The sequence below is a fragment of the Gasterosteus aculeatus genome, chromosome 6 (assembly GCF_964276395.1).
Source record: "Gasterosteus aculeatus chromosome 6, fGasAcu3.hap1.1, whole genome shotgun sequence".
NCBI lineage: Eukaryota > Metazoa > Chordata > Actinopteri > Perciformes > Gasterosteidae > Gasterosteus > Gasterosteus aculeatus.
In genome coordinates this window covers 7,540,247-7,555,862 of record NC_135693.1, presented here as the reverse complement: position 1 = coordinate 7,555,862, position 15,616 = coordinate 7,540,247, and the positions used below count along the sequence as shown (strand labels likewise).

The window sequence follows — 15,616 nt, the reverse complement described above, 5'->3', positions numbered from 1 at the left end:
ACGTATGCATCCTACATATCAAGAGTGCTTTATATTAGCTTCTGTAATGTTTCATACACAATCTGCTGTTGGGTGTACTTTTATTAAATCCGTAGCAGAATTTATCCTTGAGTTCTGCACCATTTTTATTCATCAAAATGTGGCTTTCCTAACAAAAAATGTCCCGTTGCCACGTTTTAAAACAAAGCTTTACATTCTTCTGTGCATTGCTACTGCCATCTACTGGGGAGTCACAACCAGAAACTGTTCCTGTGTTTTCATGTTTTATTGTAGGATTTTACACACATTTCCTGATATGATTGACTGAAACAAACAATTTGAAAACTTGACAGCCCACAAAACACATTTTCTGCTTGGTGTAGGCACCTCTTAAGAAATAATTCATTTAAACTGTACAACCATACATTTACATAACTATTATTTTAAATAAAGTACATATCAGCAGCCAAGCACCCTAATAAAGCACACAATTCCATTTGAGAAAAATAGAATAAACCGACAGAAATCAGATTAGAAAGATGGAATGTGTTCAGTATCTCGCACAAACTTCTTTAACCTCAGAGTGCTGTTGTAGAAATCAAAGTCGAGCTCAGTTATCAGGCTCTCAAGTGCAGTCACATCCACACAATCCACAAACACCTGAAATACTTGAGACAATCTCAGTAATAGCAGTTGTTTGTCTCAATCAAAGTCCCATTCAAGGTCGTCCTCTGATAAAGGCTGACCTCTGAGGATTCTCTGAAATACAGAAAACAATATATTTTAGAGGTTATGGCAAGAGACTATCAAAGCACAAATTACACAAGAGCTAGAAACTTCAAGCATGACGAGTTACTTGTTATTTTGGAATTTCTGTCTTAGAGGTGAAATAGCCAAGAGCTACTGACACATGGCTCTCAGCTTTGGATAATTCTAACGTTGATCTTGCACCCTTTCATGTCCCAGAGACCACAAATGGCAACTAGGGGGTTTACAAAGGATGCTGCGCCAAAGGGGAAAAAACACAGATGTGAATGGCCGGTGCGGTAAGTCCTCACCTCTCTTATTTCCATCTCACACACATTCATTCCACGTCGTCTTCTGTCAAATGCTGAGAGCCGATGATTCGCTGCAAAACACAAATCATCCAGGTTATGCAAAAACACTAAACATGACATTTTTCAACTTACAGGAAATGAAGCTGCGTTTTCCTATGCTTAGTATTTATGTCTTAGGGGTGAAATAGCCGAGAGCCACTGACACACGGCTCTCTGCTTTGGATAATCCTAAAGTTGATCTTGCACCCTTTTGTGTCCCAGAGACCACAAATGGCAACCAGGGGGTTTAAGGATGCTCTGCAAAACAAACACTTCAGACTTTGATGCGGGATGGGAGACATTCTGACCTGGCTGATGGTGGGCAGTTTGGCGAGAAGCATTTGGAAGACTGGAGCAGGCAGCGTCTGCTGCAGCACCTGGAGCAGCTGCTGGGGTTGACCGCAAACTGCAATGGCATTGGTCAGGTGGTCCACTCCTTTCTCAAAGTCACCTGGATTCAAAAGGTTGCAAAAAGTTTAGAATACAGATCAAGGAATGCAAAAGTGCTGACTGAAACTTTACATGAAGCATTGCAGTGCTTAGGCATGAATACATCGAGAGCACACTGACCTTGTGAAAGGAGCTCCTCTCCCAGCTGGATTTCCTCCAAAAAGAACTTCTGAACAGCTTCCGCGTCCTTCAGGTCAGGTAGCTTCAAGGTCAAGAAAAGAAGAGTCAGAAGTGCACAGTTAGGCCCCGGTGACTCACAAAAGCACGATAGTGGTTTTCTCCTACCCTTGCCAATCCAGACTTTGCACTAGAAACGTTTTGATTTCTTCTACCTGCGAAACAGAAGCGGCTTTAGACCGTGCTGGCACGTCTGGTATTAGGTCGGACTCGAGTAACACGTGGTCACAAGCTAAGCTGCTAGCTACGGGTTTCTAGGATCATGTAACGCGATCTATCCGGCAAAGTGGCCCGGCGAGATTAAGTCAAAGCTCTTGTTAACCCCGTTCTACGCCACATATAGATAAACACAGAAACGCATAACGTTTTCTGTCTCGCTACTTGGAAGCCATAATGCTAGGCCACCAAGCTAACGCTAACTTTCTTTGCGCCCTCCAGCCCAAATACTTACGCTCGCGCAGCTTTTCCTTAAAGAGAGGGTCACTCCGCCGCTTTCTGTCAAAATAAATGCAGTATGCGACGAAAAGGGCCCCGCATGCCCCGACGACAACCGCACTCGTCTGTCCGCTCATCATTTCTAACCTGTGGGTGAGCGAGGTCCGCGGTGCACTAGCTGGTAAGCAGCTAGCCGGCTGCTAAGGAAGCAAGGGGCGGAAGTACGTAGGTCGCAGCATGACGCATCGATGACGCGTCATGCTCCAGTTTGAGCTCAATAGCCAATCAACGACTTATTCTGGAAGAAAACGGGTATTGAAATACCAAAGTGTAGCAAAAGAATATCAACCTGCTTCATGCATTTTAAGCACCGGAAGTTATTTATAATGCGCGACGTAAGCAGCAAGCATGTTCAATTTAACCACGGTTAAATAGTTCACTTTGTTTATACTGTTTGGTAGTAAATCTCTGTTGTGTCATTTTTGAAAGCTTCTCAAGTGTTTAAAGTTACTGTGGCAAATTAACTCCTTACATTACATTTAGTAAATGTATGTAGTAAAACCGACTGGTGCAAATGGGGGTAAAAAGTACAACTTTCCCATGGAAATTAAGTAAAAGTATAATAAAACAGAATTAATCATGTATAGTGTCAGTACCGACAAATTGTACTTCACAAATAAGGTTACTCAATACTTATTTTCCATCACTGAAGGCAAGAGACACACTGAATACTTCACAAACTATGGCATTTATTTCAAACAGAGGCTTCTGCTTTGCTTACATTTTTACAATAAATTACACATTGATCATCTTCAGATGAGCCTAATAAATACTATTGAGCATTTTTCAACAAGCTCCATTACTTTCTCTTAATCTATGATCCAGACTATTTTCCATATAGAGGTTCATACAGCTGAAGCTTCAGGCTATGTACAGGTTGTAAAATAGTTCAGCCGCGTCCAGAACCACCACTCTTCTCTTACAAGCACGAGTTATAAGAAAATAAAAGAATACAAACTAAAGTAAAACAGGACATTGAAAAAAATGGAAGAAAGAAAGTATTCAAACTCATGAAAAGAGGAAAAACAAAACAACAAATGAACTCAAATATATCTGTTCCTACAAGAGAACAATAATGAAGACCAAAGGGGAGAACAAACATGCTGCAACCCTCAGTATTTACACTTAGACTGCAGATAAAACCGTAAAACTGTCTGTACAGAAAGGTACATGTTATTAACAGTGCAAGATATTAAATAGCTTGACTCAAAACACTTCTCAATATACAAATGTATAACAAAAGCATACAATTACATACAGGTGCCAAACAAAATGTAACTTCAGGTTATCGTACAGTGGGGGGTTTATACAAAGGAAACACTGGAGATGTCTTCAGAAATGTACACACATACGTCACTTTATGATATAAATGTACAATTACAATATCTTTAAATTGAATCTGGTCATAGTACACGAAACAGAACCAAACGTTTTTGGTGGGGATGAGTGTGAGAAAAACTGGCATGACACTTTTGAACACTAGTACTACTAGAAAGATGCCAAAAGAGTACGCGTTGCTGTATTTACCGAAGCAGAAATACACTTAATTGAATACCTTCATGTTTGTTTAAAACACTGCCAATAGTGGGTCTCCGCTTCATTCATGTGTTCTGCAGTACAGAGTACATGCAATAAATACCTCCTATAGCTGCCTTCACGTTAACTTGATCCAGTTGCAAATCTTGGGTGAAGACAATGGGACAGAGGGGATTAAATGGCTGATGGAAACATAATCAAATGAATCAAATGGGCTTTTAAAAAGGCTAAGCGACTGGAGCAATGTTACCATTGGATTCATCACCTTCATCATTGCACATTTTATACTGCCAGACTTAACAGTTGCACCCAAACAGGGTGACTATTCAGTAGTAGATTTCAGGTGATCCAGTATACGAGTTCCCGCTTTTACAATTATACTTTTAATTTCACCATACGCCGATTAAAACCATCGTTATCGGTCAGACTCAGCCCTTCAGTGCCTTCTCAATCAGGGGGCATTCTCCAGTCTTTTCAAAGGAACACATTATTCCAGCAGAGCCTCTGAATCGAGAAGAGGATCAGGGGGAACGAGTGCAGTCCTTTCTCAAAGTGCCCCATGGAGAAGAACAAAAAGGCACTACAGTATCATTCCATATTCATCCACTGAGGCCGTCAGTGGACCTGTGATGGTCTGAAACCCAAAACGCCGACACCTCCAGGACTCAATGCAAACACGTACAGCACCACGTGCCGGCACGCGACAAGAGCGTCGTCAACCACTTGAGGTTTAACCACACAAAGGCCTTTTTTTTGTAGTAATGAGGGTGAACAGAGAAATGTGGCAAAAAAAAAGTTAAATTTCCTGCTCTCCAAGCGCCGATGTGGCACTGTTCCTCTGGACTCACAACAACAGGGCAAGCACAGCGTCAGGCTACGAGGACAGAGCTGGAAATCATTCCTCACCAATATCAACTTCATCAAATGGAAATTATTATTGCTTTCAAAAACAATTCTTATAAATGTTCAATTAAGGAGAGCGTAAAAGACCGTTTTGTATTGTTTGGGCAAATGTTATTATCCCCCGACCCAATCTTGAGAAAAGTGCACTTAAGTGCCATTAGCTTGCCGAGAAAATAATTGTCAATAGAAAACAGTGCTTGTTTCTTTTTTGTTGTTGTTTTTGTTTGTCTCTGGTGTGGTTGGTTTCGGGTCCCAGTAGTTACAGTATGTAGGTTGACTTGTCCGTCGTGTTGGATGGGGGGGTGGGGGGGGCAGTGCCCCCGGGGTGCTGGTTAAGTGCTTAGTGCGGTGGCTTTTTTCCCCGGTTGGTCCTGTCACCTGCACTCCACTGATACCCCAGAGTTCTGAGAGGAGGAGGAGGAGGAGGACACCGGCGGGTCGGCCAGCGTCAGCATGACCGCCGCAGTCAGTGAGCTGGAGGACGGGGACGAGGACGAGGAGGACGAGGAGGAAGCCGCCACCGTGCCTTTGGGGAGACAAAGACAAGAGGGTTTTGGTTATTGTCGGTTTGGAGGCACTCTCGGCTTTAATGGGGATCCAGATCTTTACACGCAAACTTGAGAATAGGTTCAAGAACAGCTGGAGCAACACCAGCCCGGTGATGTCGAGGTCACAAAGTGTCGACTCACTTTCCCGTTCCTTTTTCTTCATGCGTTTTCGACGTCTGTCGATGGAGGCCACCTCGGACTTGAGGGAGAGATAGTGGTTCCTGATGTCCTGCAGCTTCTCCTGAAGAAATGAAATCCTCTCCAGGCCGCTCATCTTCTCCAGGTCAGCTAAGCGGAGCGAAAATAATGCATTTTAGGAGCCCAGAGTTACTAGAGCAAAGACGTAAACGCATATAAAACTCAATGAATATGATGAAACAGAGTTGCTAGATAAAATGATAAATTACATCCCAACCACAGAGACAAATCCGTCGATTCATAACAATCAAATAGGGGATGACAAATGACTTGCACGTGCAACACTTACACATCTGGAAGCTCCACTTGTACACACGCGACGATCTCCCGTGATGGTCTCGGTGCTGCGTGTGCTCGGCGTCACCCTGCTTGTGGTACTTATGGCTCGGGGGAGATCGAATGTGACACTTGGGCGAAGTGGTGGCCTTCGCGTCCGGGGCGTTGCTTTTCGAGGCAGTCGGTTTGGCAGTGCCCCCGACAACGGACTGGTCCTCGCTGTCGCTGCTGTTGGCTGGAGGAGGAAAGACGGCTGAAGCGGGGAAAAAAGAAGGGGTACAACAATCTGGAAACGAGCAAATGCAGAATGAAGATTCTAAGGCCGATAAAATGTCTGCTCGCTGTTGAAATAAGAAGGCTGGTCAGTGGTTCTCACCTGCTTTCCTATTCTTTTTGGGAGGCACAACTAGGCTCTTGCGGTTTGGCTTTTGTTTCTTTGACGGCCCACCTGCGGGGGGTTCCTTCTGCCGCTTCTGATTCGCAGAGGCTGCAAAAGGCAAAACGCACGGAGGCGAACGGTGAAATAAGTAGTCGGCCTGTTAGTTATTTGGTTTTCCCTCTTAAAAGTAGAAATAATGAATAGCGAATCAAGGCGGAGGAAACAAAGGCCTGAGTGAGTTGGCTGTTACTTGTACCTTTGGACTTCTGCTCGCTCTCCTGGTGGCTGCTGCTGCTCAGCTCCAGACTGCAGCTGCTGCTGCTGTTGTTGCAGGAGAGGCTGACGTCAAACACCTTGGAGGGGGAACCGGCCCCCTCGTCCCGAGGGAGCTCTTGCAGCTCCCCGCCCAGACTCTCCACTTCCACCGTGCTGCTGTCTGTCTCACTGCGCCCGCCCGCCACTTCCTCCTGCGCGGGTCCCGGGGGTAGAGAGTCCGACGCGGTCTCCAAAGGCACCATGGCCGCTGCGGGCGGCGGCGGCTGCGGGGAGGAGGACGCCCGCGCCTCGCCAGACTCCTCCGCGGCGCCGCCTCCCCCTGAGGGAGACTCGGGCGTCGTTGGTGGCGTGTTGAGCACAGAGTTGCTGCCGCTGCTCGGGAACTCCTGCAGTTTGTCGTTCTCCGGCCGCTCCGCCGAGCCCTCGTCCTCGGGTCCGGCCTCCTGCTCGACGCCGGGCTCCTTGGGGCACGGGGGCGCCGGCGGAGGGGGAGAATTGGCGGCCTCCGTGTCCGAGTCAGAGAACAGCTCCTTGAGAGTCTGCTTGGGCCACTGGGCCTGGATGCTGGACCACACGTCCTTCTGGCCCTTAGAGCGGACCGCCGGCCTTTCCTCTGCGTTCCCAGACATTTTGGCCCTCTTTTCGGGAATCTCCCAGAAGCCGGCCTGTCTGCCCCCTTTGGTCTTCTCCTTCGTCCCGTTGTACTTCTTGGAAGGCGAACCCTTTGGCTTTCGGCCTCGCTCACTTTCCTCCGCTTGGGGCTCGGCCGCTTTGGACTCGGCACTGTCGTCCTCTGAGCTGCTGCTGGACGAGGCCCCCCCTTCCTCCCCGGGTCCGGCCGCTCTCTCCTCCAGTTTCCTGGGGGAGGCTCCGGGCAGCCAGTCGGCGCTCCTGGTGCTCCGGGTCTTGGCTTTGGATTGGCCCTTCGGGGCCCTCTCGGCTGCACCGTCCGATCTTCTCTTCCTGCTGCTCTGCTCTCCCTCCAGCTCCGGTTGGCTCCTGCGCTTCCCGACATCGGCGCTCTCGGAGGCCGCCGGTTCCTGGTTCTTTCCTGGAACGGGAAAAGCTTTGGACGCTTCGGGAGGGGTCCCGCTCTCCAAGCACTCCGATGTTTGCGGGGGCTCCGGCGGGGCCTTTCTGGGGCTGCCTCTGCAACCGGGGCGATCCTCCTCGTTGTGCTCGCCCTCCTCCTCCTCCTCCTCCTCCTCATCATCATCGCCATCATCATCATCATCATCATGCTCGCTGTCGTCTGTGGACATCTCCGAGGCTGAGGTAAACGAGAAAGGACGTCTGTTAGATTCAGCAGGTTATCAACAGCCTAATCAAACCACCACAGACTGACAAAGTCCTAAGCTGCTTTAAGTGTGCATGAGGACTACAGGCTAATGAGTGTTGCTACCTTGCAGGCCATTGAGGATAGAAGTAATTTCTATAGACTTGACTGGAGACTGCTGAGTCCCTTTGTCCTCACCCTCGTCCATCTTGGAAAAGACATCCTGACTCAGGCCACATGTGGAGCGTGCGAGGCGGTTGGCGTGGGGCGACGGGCCGAGGACGTCTCTCTCATTGAGCCTCTCCAGCCTGTTGCGCTCCCTCTCGGCTTTGTTCTGTCAGGATGGAACACAGTCAGCGCTTCTGTTCGCCACATCAAAACCGGTTGAAAAGCTGCGGTTGAAAAGCGATCCGCTCTCCAGTCTCGTACCTTTATCTTTTTGCGGTGCTTTATTTTTGGCACGTTCTTATTGGCCGGGCGCACAATCTTGTCTGCTTTGATCCATTCATCATATCTAAAAAGTCAAGTGCAAAGACAAGAGACAATTTCATCATTCAGATCTTCGAGAGGAGCGAAGAACTATCCTCTCACACCACCCACCACACAGACACCTCTAATGTCTGACCCCAACATGTTGCTGTGACACAATAAGCCTCAACAGCAAAGGAAGAAATCCCATGGTGTTATGTGGAAAAAGACAAACCTTTACGATGAAGAAAGAAACAATATTAACACCGACCACCACACAAATCATATGCAACAGAGTCCCAGCAGTACCAAGGTTGCTACTTGGGTTGTATGAGGAAAATGAAAAGTTTCACGACATCCCACACGACAGACACAATGCAGAGAACATCCCACTGTCTCTAATAGAGTGCTAGAGGACCACACAACAACATTGAGACAATGAAATGCTAGTTGCACTAGTTAACCTCTGTGTCATGGTACCCTAACACTCTACTTAACACTGCGTTAACCCTGACCCGCTGGGGAGGGGGGGGGAGAGGGTTGAGAGGTAGAGGTGAGTGTAGCAGCACTTTGTTTGGCCTTTCAGAGATCCAGAGGGTAGCTCACGTTTAAAGTCATATCATCTTGTAGGATCTCTAAAGAAAAAATATGTTTATCCAAAAACCCACTGGCTGGCTGCGCCCAGAGTCAAATTGGTATCAAATTCAGCCTGTCTGTAGATTTATTGGAGAGACAGACAGCTGGGGGGGCGGGTGGGGACAGACAGACAGACAGGGGACTCAGTCGAAACTGAGTAAGGGAAGCCGAGGAGTGATCCACATCGACCCAGCCCTCAATTCTGTTTCTGCCACTAGATGGCCCAGTGCTCTCCGCAGTCAGAGTACTGAGCACGGCACTGGATCAAGGGAAGCAGAATTGTGAGGCGGGGATGTGTGTTATTACTAAGGGGATACCCATGTAGCGGGGATCCCTGCCGCTCAATTGAAAGTTAAGAGATGTACTTTTTTTTTCTTTTAACGTTTTTGTTTGTTTTAGGGTGAATATAGACGTTAGGTGATTCCTCCCCAGGTCCTGTCTTACCTGACGTTCCAGCCACAGTAGTGCACCAGGTAGAGCACCTCTCCCCCCTCCACGTCTGCCTCTTTCACAGTGGCCTCGTACGTCTTCAGATTGCGGGCTCGCCCATACCTCACCTGCACCTTCATCCCCGGGGGGTAACACTCAAACTCCTCCCCTTCCTCCCCCTCCTGACTGCTGTCATCCCTGCAAGAAAAACAGTTCAGCACTTCCTGGCCCTAGGCTGCCCCAATGAGCACCACAGAACCCCGCCCGCAGCCACCCGCCCAACTCTGCTACCTGCTGCTAGGAAGCCTGTGTTCTTACTTATTTGCTCCACCCTTGCCTTCCCTGTCCCATTACAACACTAGCAACTCTCCTATACAGAAACATACACTTTCTGTCCTTCCGTTACTCTAGTCCAGTGTAACCTACAACAAACTGCAGTATAAACAACTGTTCATTTACAGTATGCCAGTCAAAGAGTGTACAGTGAATAAAACAGAATTCTTTCATGGCTAAAATCAATCATCTTGCATGGGAAATAACACTAGTGTAAGGCTATCTAACCCTAAATCCACACACAGCAACATGGGATTCTCACTCACAAACACACACACACGCACACTGTAAAAAAACAAAGCAGCCACAAGGAGGAGCTAGTGGGAGACAGTCAGGAGATGTCGAAGCTGGAGGGTATACAGGCGGTGCAGGAATGCCAGTAAGTGGTTTAGGCGCGAGGGCCACAGCGGCCACAGGGTCCACAGGGGCAGGTTAGCACAGCAAAGCACAACTTGGCAGGCAGCGCAGCAACTTAAGGCAAGACTACAGCGCTGAGAGGAAGCACGGCCACCGGATCCAATTAGGTCCGCTGCCACACAGAACAGCAACGACACAGAACCCCACCCGATCCTTCTCGCGCCTCCTGCCGCCAGCAGAGTCCCCGCACGCCACGGCCGAAGGCGGCGCGGAGACACGCTAGACTGCGAAATGCCACACCCTATATTTAGAAACGTGGCGCACATAAAATCAACACCACCGACCTATTCTACACCCCCCCCCCCCCCCCTCATCGGTGATCGGCCTGTTCAAGGAACACAAACAAGCACAGGTACTGTGTCGAGACAACGGAAATAAACAGCAAATATTTTGAGAATTGATTTATCGTTCATGTTCTTTTTCAAGGAGAATGCCAAACGATGGTTGGTTCCAGGTTGTGAAACGTAATACTTTGCATTTTGTTAAACTATGTTTTTTGGGGGCCTTGTTGAGTGAACAAAACAAGACACTTTATGACGTCATCTCTCACTCTGCAGGCTCGTGGTTGGTTGTTTTCATATATTTCATAGACCAAACAATGGATCAAAAAGACGGCCAGCAGAAGAATACATATCAAAATCAAAATAATTATTAGTTGCAGCACAAAACAAATCATATTTTTTCTTATATCTAAAAGCATCACTCGCGTTAGATTTCCTTAAACCTGCAGAGTTCCACTCGAGTGAATGTGCATGATATTATGCACTCTAACACCAGCAGCACACGTTACAATAGAGCAGTTGATTAGGCTTCATTGGCGGTAAAAAAAAAGATAACAAGCACAGCGCAGGAGTTTCCTTCTATGAAATCACCTTCTCTTTCCCCCCAGAATTTCTCATTTAGGCTCAATGTGAATCAGCCACGCTATTACTACACACAGTTGCTGCTGCTGAAATGAAGAAATGTGATCCACGCACTGCAGATCCAAATTGTAGGCTCAGAAAAGATGAGATATCCCTGCAGGTAGTCTGCTGTGTGAATCTGTAAACACTCACCCTACCACATAATCTACAAGGACTGCTCATCTCGACAAAGCTAAAGCATCTGGGAACATCTGGACTGACGGAAAATCCACATGTGGTGGTGATCAGCACGGTCACACTGTCTCGAGCCCGAGGCTGATTGGAACTACGGAGAGAGGGACCCTCGGAGCAACAGTTCGCACAAACAGACACAAGAACCCGTTGTTTGCCAGGTCTAGCCCTGCCCACAGTGGCCCCAACCGCCTCGACACAAGTGTCAAGGGTGGGTGGTGGGTGGTGAAAAAACCCCAGAATGACCTAGATGCTCTGCACAGGAAACACTAGCCAAGAACAAACTATCCAACTTCCCTGAACTAGTTTTCAACGCGGAAGTCACTTCCTCCTCGACCTCTGAAAGCACAATACGGTGTCTAGTGTGCTAATGCATCAAGTGACAACACTCACACACATGGAACATTTAATAAAGCTGAACATCAAAAAGCCAAAAAAATGAGAGAATAGACACAGAGAAAGAGAGAGAGAGAGAGAGAGAGAGAAAAGGGAAGAGGGAAATCACGAGCCACGTTGTGTGCACAGAGAGGCTGGCTGCCGTCAAACAATCCCAGCCAGAGAGAGACAGACAGAGAGAGAGAGAGAGAGAGACAGAGAGAGAGACAGAGGGTGAGAGAGCACAGCATGACATGCCAGGTGAAACATAGCAGTCCGGCTTCGGTGCTCTAAGATGTCTCTGCCGGCTGACGGCGACTAAGCCTCGAGAAACAATAATAGCACGGAGGGCAGTGGGCAAGAGCTCAGTTAGAGAGACAGAGAGAAGGAGTGAGGAGAGCTTTGTTCTCTCTGGTTAGCAGGTAGCGGTGGATTGTGGGTATACTGGGTATTAGTGTCATTAAGGTCAGAAAGGTCACTGCTCCTCATCTGCTAATGGTCTTTTAGATTTCAACTGCCACCAAGGAGAGTGAATGCCTCAGGTCCTTTAGTCCGATGGAACGTTTGGGTATTTAGGGTCCGATTGAATATTTGCACGGTGTCACCATGCGGGAGCCCTGCACGGAGCTCGTGTTTGTGCCATGAGGTTATCTTTACCGCCCTGGTGGAGGGACCATCCTTTCAGACCACCTACCCAGAGTTGTCTTTGCTCTCCTGCTCGTCGTCGCGCTCCTCCTTCGCGCTCTCGGGTCCGAGGCGAGCCGTCGACGAGCCTTCGTCCGCGTCGCCGTTGAGGGGGCCGTCTTCCCCGCCGTCCTCGCTGTCGCTCCCGCCGTCCTTTGCCTCCTCCGATTTCGGCGGCTCGGGCTCCGTTTTGTTTCGAGCCAAATCCGGCTTCTCGTCCTGTGAAGAAAGGGATTACTTCATTATAATCAACGGGGGGGAGGCCCGGGGGTATTTAATCTAACACGCAGCTTGGATGGCTGTCAAAAGAAAAAAAAAGGAAAGCGTTGAATGGGATCGTATTTAGGAGAATGCACCTTGCAGACTACAGACGGTGTGCCACAAGGGTCTCCATCCACCTGGTCTTTTGGCTCCTCCGAGCTGGAGGAGGTGACCGGTGCTCCGCTTGCCTCCCCCTCCGACTTCACCTCCCCCTTGGGCGCCTGCTTCAAAGGGAGGTCCATCCTGAAAGTGATGGCGGTGGAAGTGCAGTATTCCTCAAATCCATTGAGGTATCTGCGGGATCAGACATCACGCGTCAAAATATTGTGACAGTTCTAACTTATAGATTTACATATCATAACACTCAACACAAAATAAAAGTTTAATTTACTCTGTTGTGAAAAAAGAAAAAGAAGTCACCCAGATGGACATTAAAAGAGAAAAAAAGACTACAAAGAGCTCCTCAGTCTTAAATATATAGAAACAAGGGCTGCATCTGCCAAACAGAGCTAACAGCTTAGCGCAGCAGCGCGGGCCGTGCCTGTACGTACTTGCGGTAAGCACATTTGACATTGTAGCCGGCGGCTGAGTTGAGCACGGGGATTCCCAGGTCCTGGTAGACCAGCTTCCAAACGGCGCCGCTTTCAATCTGCTCGAACGCGGAAAAAACAAGGGAAGACAGGTCGGAGTCAGTCGACATCCCGCCAAACAAGTGCGATGGTGCTGCGTTGTGACGCTGCCGAGGCGGCACTCACTTTGTCGAAGCCTCCCAGTTTGTGCACCAGCCTGTAGAGCTTGAACAGGTTCAGGTTCCTGTAGCCCAAAACAGGCCGTTTGTTGATGGGAGTTCCTGAGGAGGAGAAACGCGTAACGGTTGAGATGGTAGACTCAAAGATACTGTATAAATGTGTAAAAGACGACCTGAGAAAAATAACCATAACTTGTATGGTATTTAGATGCTGGTATTAAAATACTGAAATTGTGTTTCTTTTTAGTTTGTTCAGCTGTATTTGAGCTGTCCCTTGTCCTTTAAGCAGGAAGACTGGTGTCACAACTGGTACGTTAAGTATAAAGCTGCACCGTGCACCCAAAAACAGATTGTTGTCAACATGGATTGTACATGCCCGCTGAATTCACCTCTGTCTTCCATGAACTTGTAGAGCTGCTGCAGAAAGTTCTCCCGCTCCTCTGGGAACGGCTCCACTTCCTCCTGCAGACAGGAGACAAGACAGTTTGAGGGTGTCTTTTTTTTTTAACACTCGGGAGGTCGCGAGGATAAGAGGATGAGGATCCTTCCTTTACCTCCTCATCTTTGCCACTTGTATCTTCTTCCTGGGCCTCCTCCTCCTCTTCATCCTCGTCCTCGCTGCTTGAGCTTTCTTCCTTCACTTCTGTCTTCCAGGTGCTCGGCACGACAAACCTCTGCAGGAAGTCCAAGGCTGCATCCAGTGCTGTCAAACACACAAAAGGATGTTACAGGAACACAACTTACACAATTAGAACCACACCCAATGAGTGATGCTACCATTCTCTGCTGCATGCTACGTGAACAGAGATCACCACTGAACAAATGTTTCATCAAATATCTCATCGCATTGCTCTTTAAATCTTGCAGATTAAATAAAATGAGTGCTTAAACTGGAAAGAATATCATGAATCATTAGAAACAAAACAAATAAACAGTCTGTCTTTGACTTAGACGACGTGATATCTGTCACAAATATATGAGGATGCATTTATACATAATATATAATATATTGAATAAAGTGATGGATCGCTTTAAATGGGTTGGTCTTTTTTCTTTATTAAATCTCCTTTCTTTAATGAACATATCTCATCAGTGGTGCGACTCTCCTAGATACGGATTGAATATATTATAGAAATACATATACTGTATTCTTTTAGATATAATTACATCCAGCCTTTTAAGTAAATTCAGACCTTTGGACATTAAAACTGTTATTGGAAATACTGAGACAAGTCAACGAATCCTACACAGCCACCACTGGGATACAATTATACAAAAAGTATAATAATAACAATATTTATGTAGCAGGATCTGCAACTGTTAAACAGAATGAGAAAAAAATGTATATGTTGGTATTTCCTAGTACTGAAACAGATTAAACACTAATTGACAATATATTTTAGTTTACAAAAACAGCTTTACTAAAAACATTTAAGTAACATCTAACCACTTCAGCAGATGCTTCTTTTTTATGCATTAGTAATGCAGAAATATATCACGGTTGTGAGTCAACCACCTGTGAATAATAAGACTGGGATCATACCAAGCTGTTTCTTAACGGCATTCATGGAGGAGTGAGAGCTCTGCAGCAGAGAATCAGGGGCACTATACAAAAAGCCTGGTGGGGACTTCAAACAGAAATAGACTCGACACTGAAAGCAGCTCTCGGCCTTTGCATTCCCCCGCAACAACAAAAACAAAACCTCTCTTGCCTCAGTCTGTCGCTGCTACTCACTCTGCAAGCGCTCTCTGCCAACGGCGATGAGGACTAGCTACGTGCTGCGAACCAGCTGCTGGAGATTCACCTCCTAAAGCCGAGGTTTCAACTCACCTGCTTTGAGCCCCGCGTCGGCTTTCGGAGGAGAGTCACTGTTCATCTCGCGCACGTCCTTCCGCAGCACCGTGTAACTGCAAAACACAACGCAACTCTGATTAATGTGTGTATGTGTGTGTGCAGGAGCGAGGCGCAGTAGAGATTGGGACTCTAAGTGGAGGCAACCAAGGAAGTTGTGAGCCAACCGATAATCTGAGCAGATGCAAAAGCAATGTCGGTTCCGTGAACTGAACCAGTAACTGAAAATCTGAGCAGGTGTGAGTGAATTCACCGCCATCCCTACGGCAGCTGGGCAACGTGTCGGTGATCTGGCAGGTCTATAGATCAGTGGAGCTTGTAAGCAGAAAGCAGTCAGAGCCTCGGCGAATGTGCCAGAGAGACGATTCGCTGTAGCATCTGCAGGCAGCTGAGCTGATCCAATGACTAGATTTGTCACGGTGGGAATAACAAATTTAAAAAAAACAAGTATAGTGAAGGTAAAAGAGCTCATAGAATAGACACAATTGGAGTTGTTTAGGGATTTCAGTTTGTGACCAATGGGGAGGATGCTGATACTAAGTTTATCCCAAATATGGTGTTCTCGTGTCTATCAAACTGAAAGTAGCGCTTCTCCGCAATGTCACTTCATATCACATTTCGTGCGGTTCAGTAAATAAACATTAAATAACAACTAGGTAAAGTTTATTTCTTGTAGACCCCTGTTTGAATGAACTGCCCGACGGAATACAATATTTACAATTTGCACCT

At 47.3% G+C, this 15,616-nt stretch overlaps 2 protein-coding genes and 2 non-coding genes across 16 annotated transcripts in view; all 4 read right to left on the bottom strand.

Moving 5' to 3' along the window:
• Positions 1–250: 250 nt before the first annotated feature.
• Positions 251–2,494, bottom strand: tomm20a (translocase of outer mitochondrial membrane 20). The gene is made up of 6 exons (XM_078104038.1): positions 2,155–2,494; positions 1,812–1,858; positions 1,647–1,728; positions 1,385–1,527; positions 1,038–1,108; positions 251–738 (listed from the first exon to the last, which is right to left on the bottom strand). The coding sequence occupies exons 1-5, from the start codon at positions 2,276–2,278 to the stop codon at positions 1,064–1,066; spliced, it is 441 nt and encodes a 146-aa protein (XP_077960164.1). The 5' UTR covers positions 2,279–2,494; the 3' UTR covers positions 251–738; positions 1,038–1,063.
• On the bottom strand, positions 851–985 carry LOC120821148 (small nucleolar RNA SNORA14). Its single transcript, XR_005712503.1, has one exon. It is a non-coding gene; the product is annotated as a small nucleolar RNA SNORA14 (small nucleolar RNA).
• On the bottom strand, positions 1,204–1,335 carry LOC120821147 (small nucleolar RNA SNORA14). The gene has a single exon (XR_005712502.1). It is a non-coding gene; the product is annotated as a small nucleolar RNA SNORA14 (small nucleolar RNA).
• Positions 2,495–2,867: 373 nt separating the features above from the next.
• Positions 2,868–15,616, bottom strand: part of arid4b (AT-rich interaction domain 4B) — a 30,990-nt gene continuing 18,241 nt past the window's right edge. For 2 of the 13 annotated variants that reach the window (XM_040177960.2, XM_040177963.2), the window contains exons 10-24: positions 14,867–14,943; positions 13,590–13,738; positions 13,425–13,497; positions 13,043–13,137; positions 12,839–12,936; positions 12,383–12,581; positions 12,037–12,245; positions 9,139–9,321; positions 8,020–8,104; positions 7,717–7,924; positions 6,295–7,584; positions 6,036–6,146; positions 5,673–5,945; positions 5,327–5,473; positions 2,868–5,163 (exon numbers count right to left, since the gene is read on the bottom strand). In XM_040177960.2, the coding sequence (XP_040033894.2) occupies positions 5,012–5,163; positions 5,327–5,473; positions 5,673–5,945; positions 6,036–6,146; positions 6,295–7,584; positions 7,717–7,924; positions 8,020–8,104; positions 9,139–9,321; positions 12,037–12,245; positions 12,383–12,581; positions 12,839–12,936; positions 13,043–13,137; positions 13,425–13,497; positions 13,590–13,738; positions 14,867–14,943 (3,349 nt within the window). In that variant the 3' untranslated portion in view covers positions 2,868–5,011. The remainder of the gene's footprint in view (positions 5,164–5,326; positions 5,474–5,672; positions 5,946–6,035; positions 6,147–6,294; positions 7,585–7,716; positions 7,925–8,019; positions 8,105–9,138; positions 9,322–12,036; positions 12,246–12,382; positions 12,582–12,838; positions 12,937–13,042; positions 13,138–13,424; positions 13,498–13,589; positions 13,739–14,866; positions 14,944–15,616) is intronic. The other 11 variants (XM_040177964.2, XM_040177966.2, XM_040177967.2 and 8 more) reach the window with 11 other exon arrangements.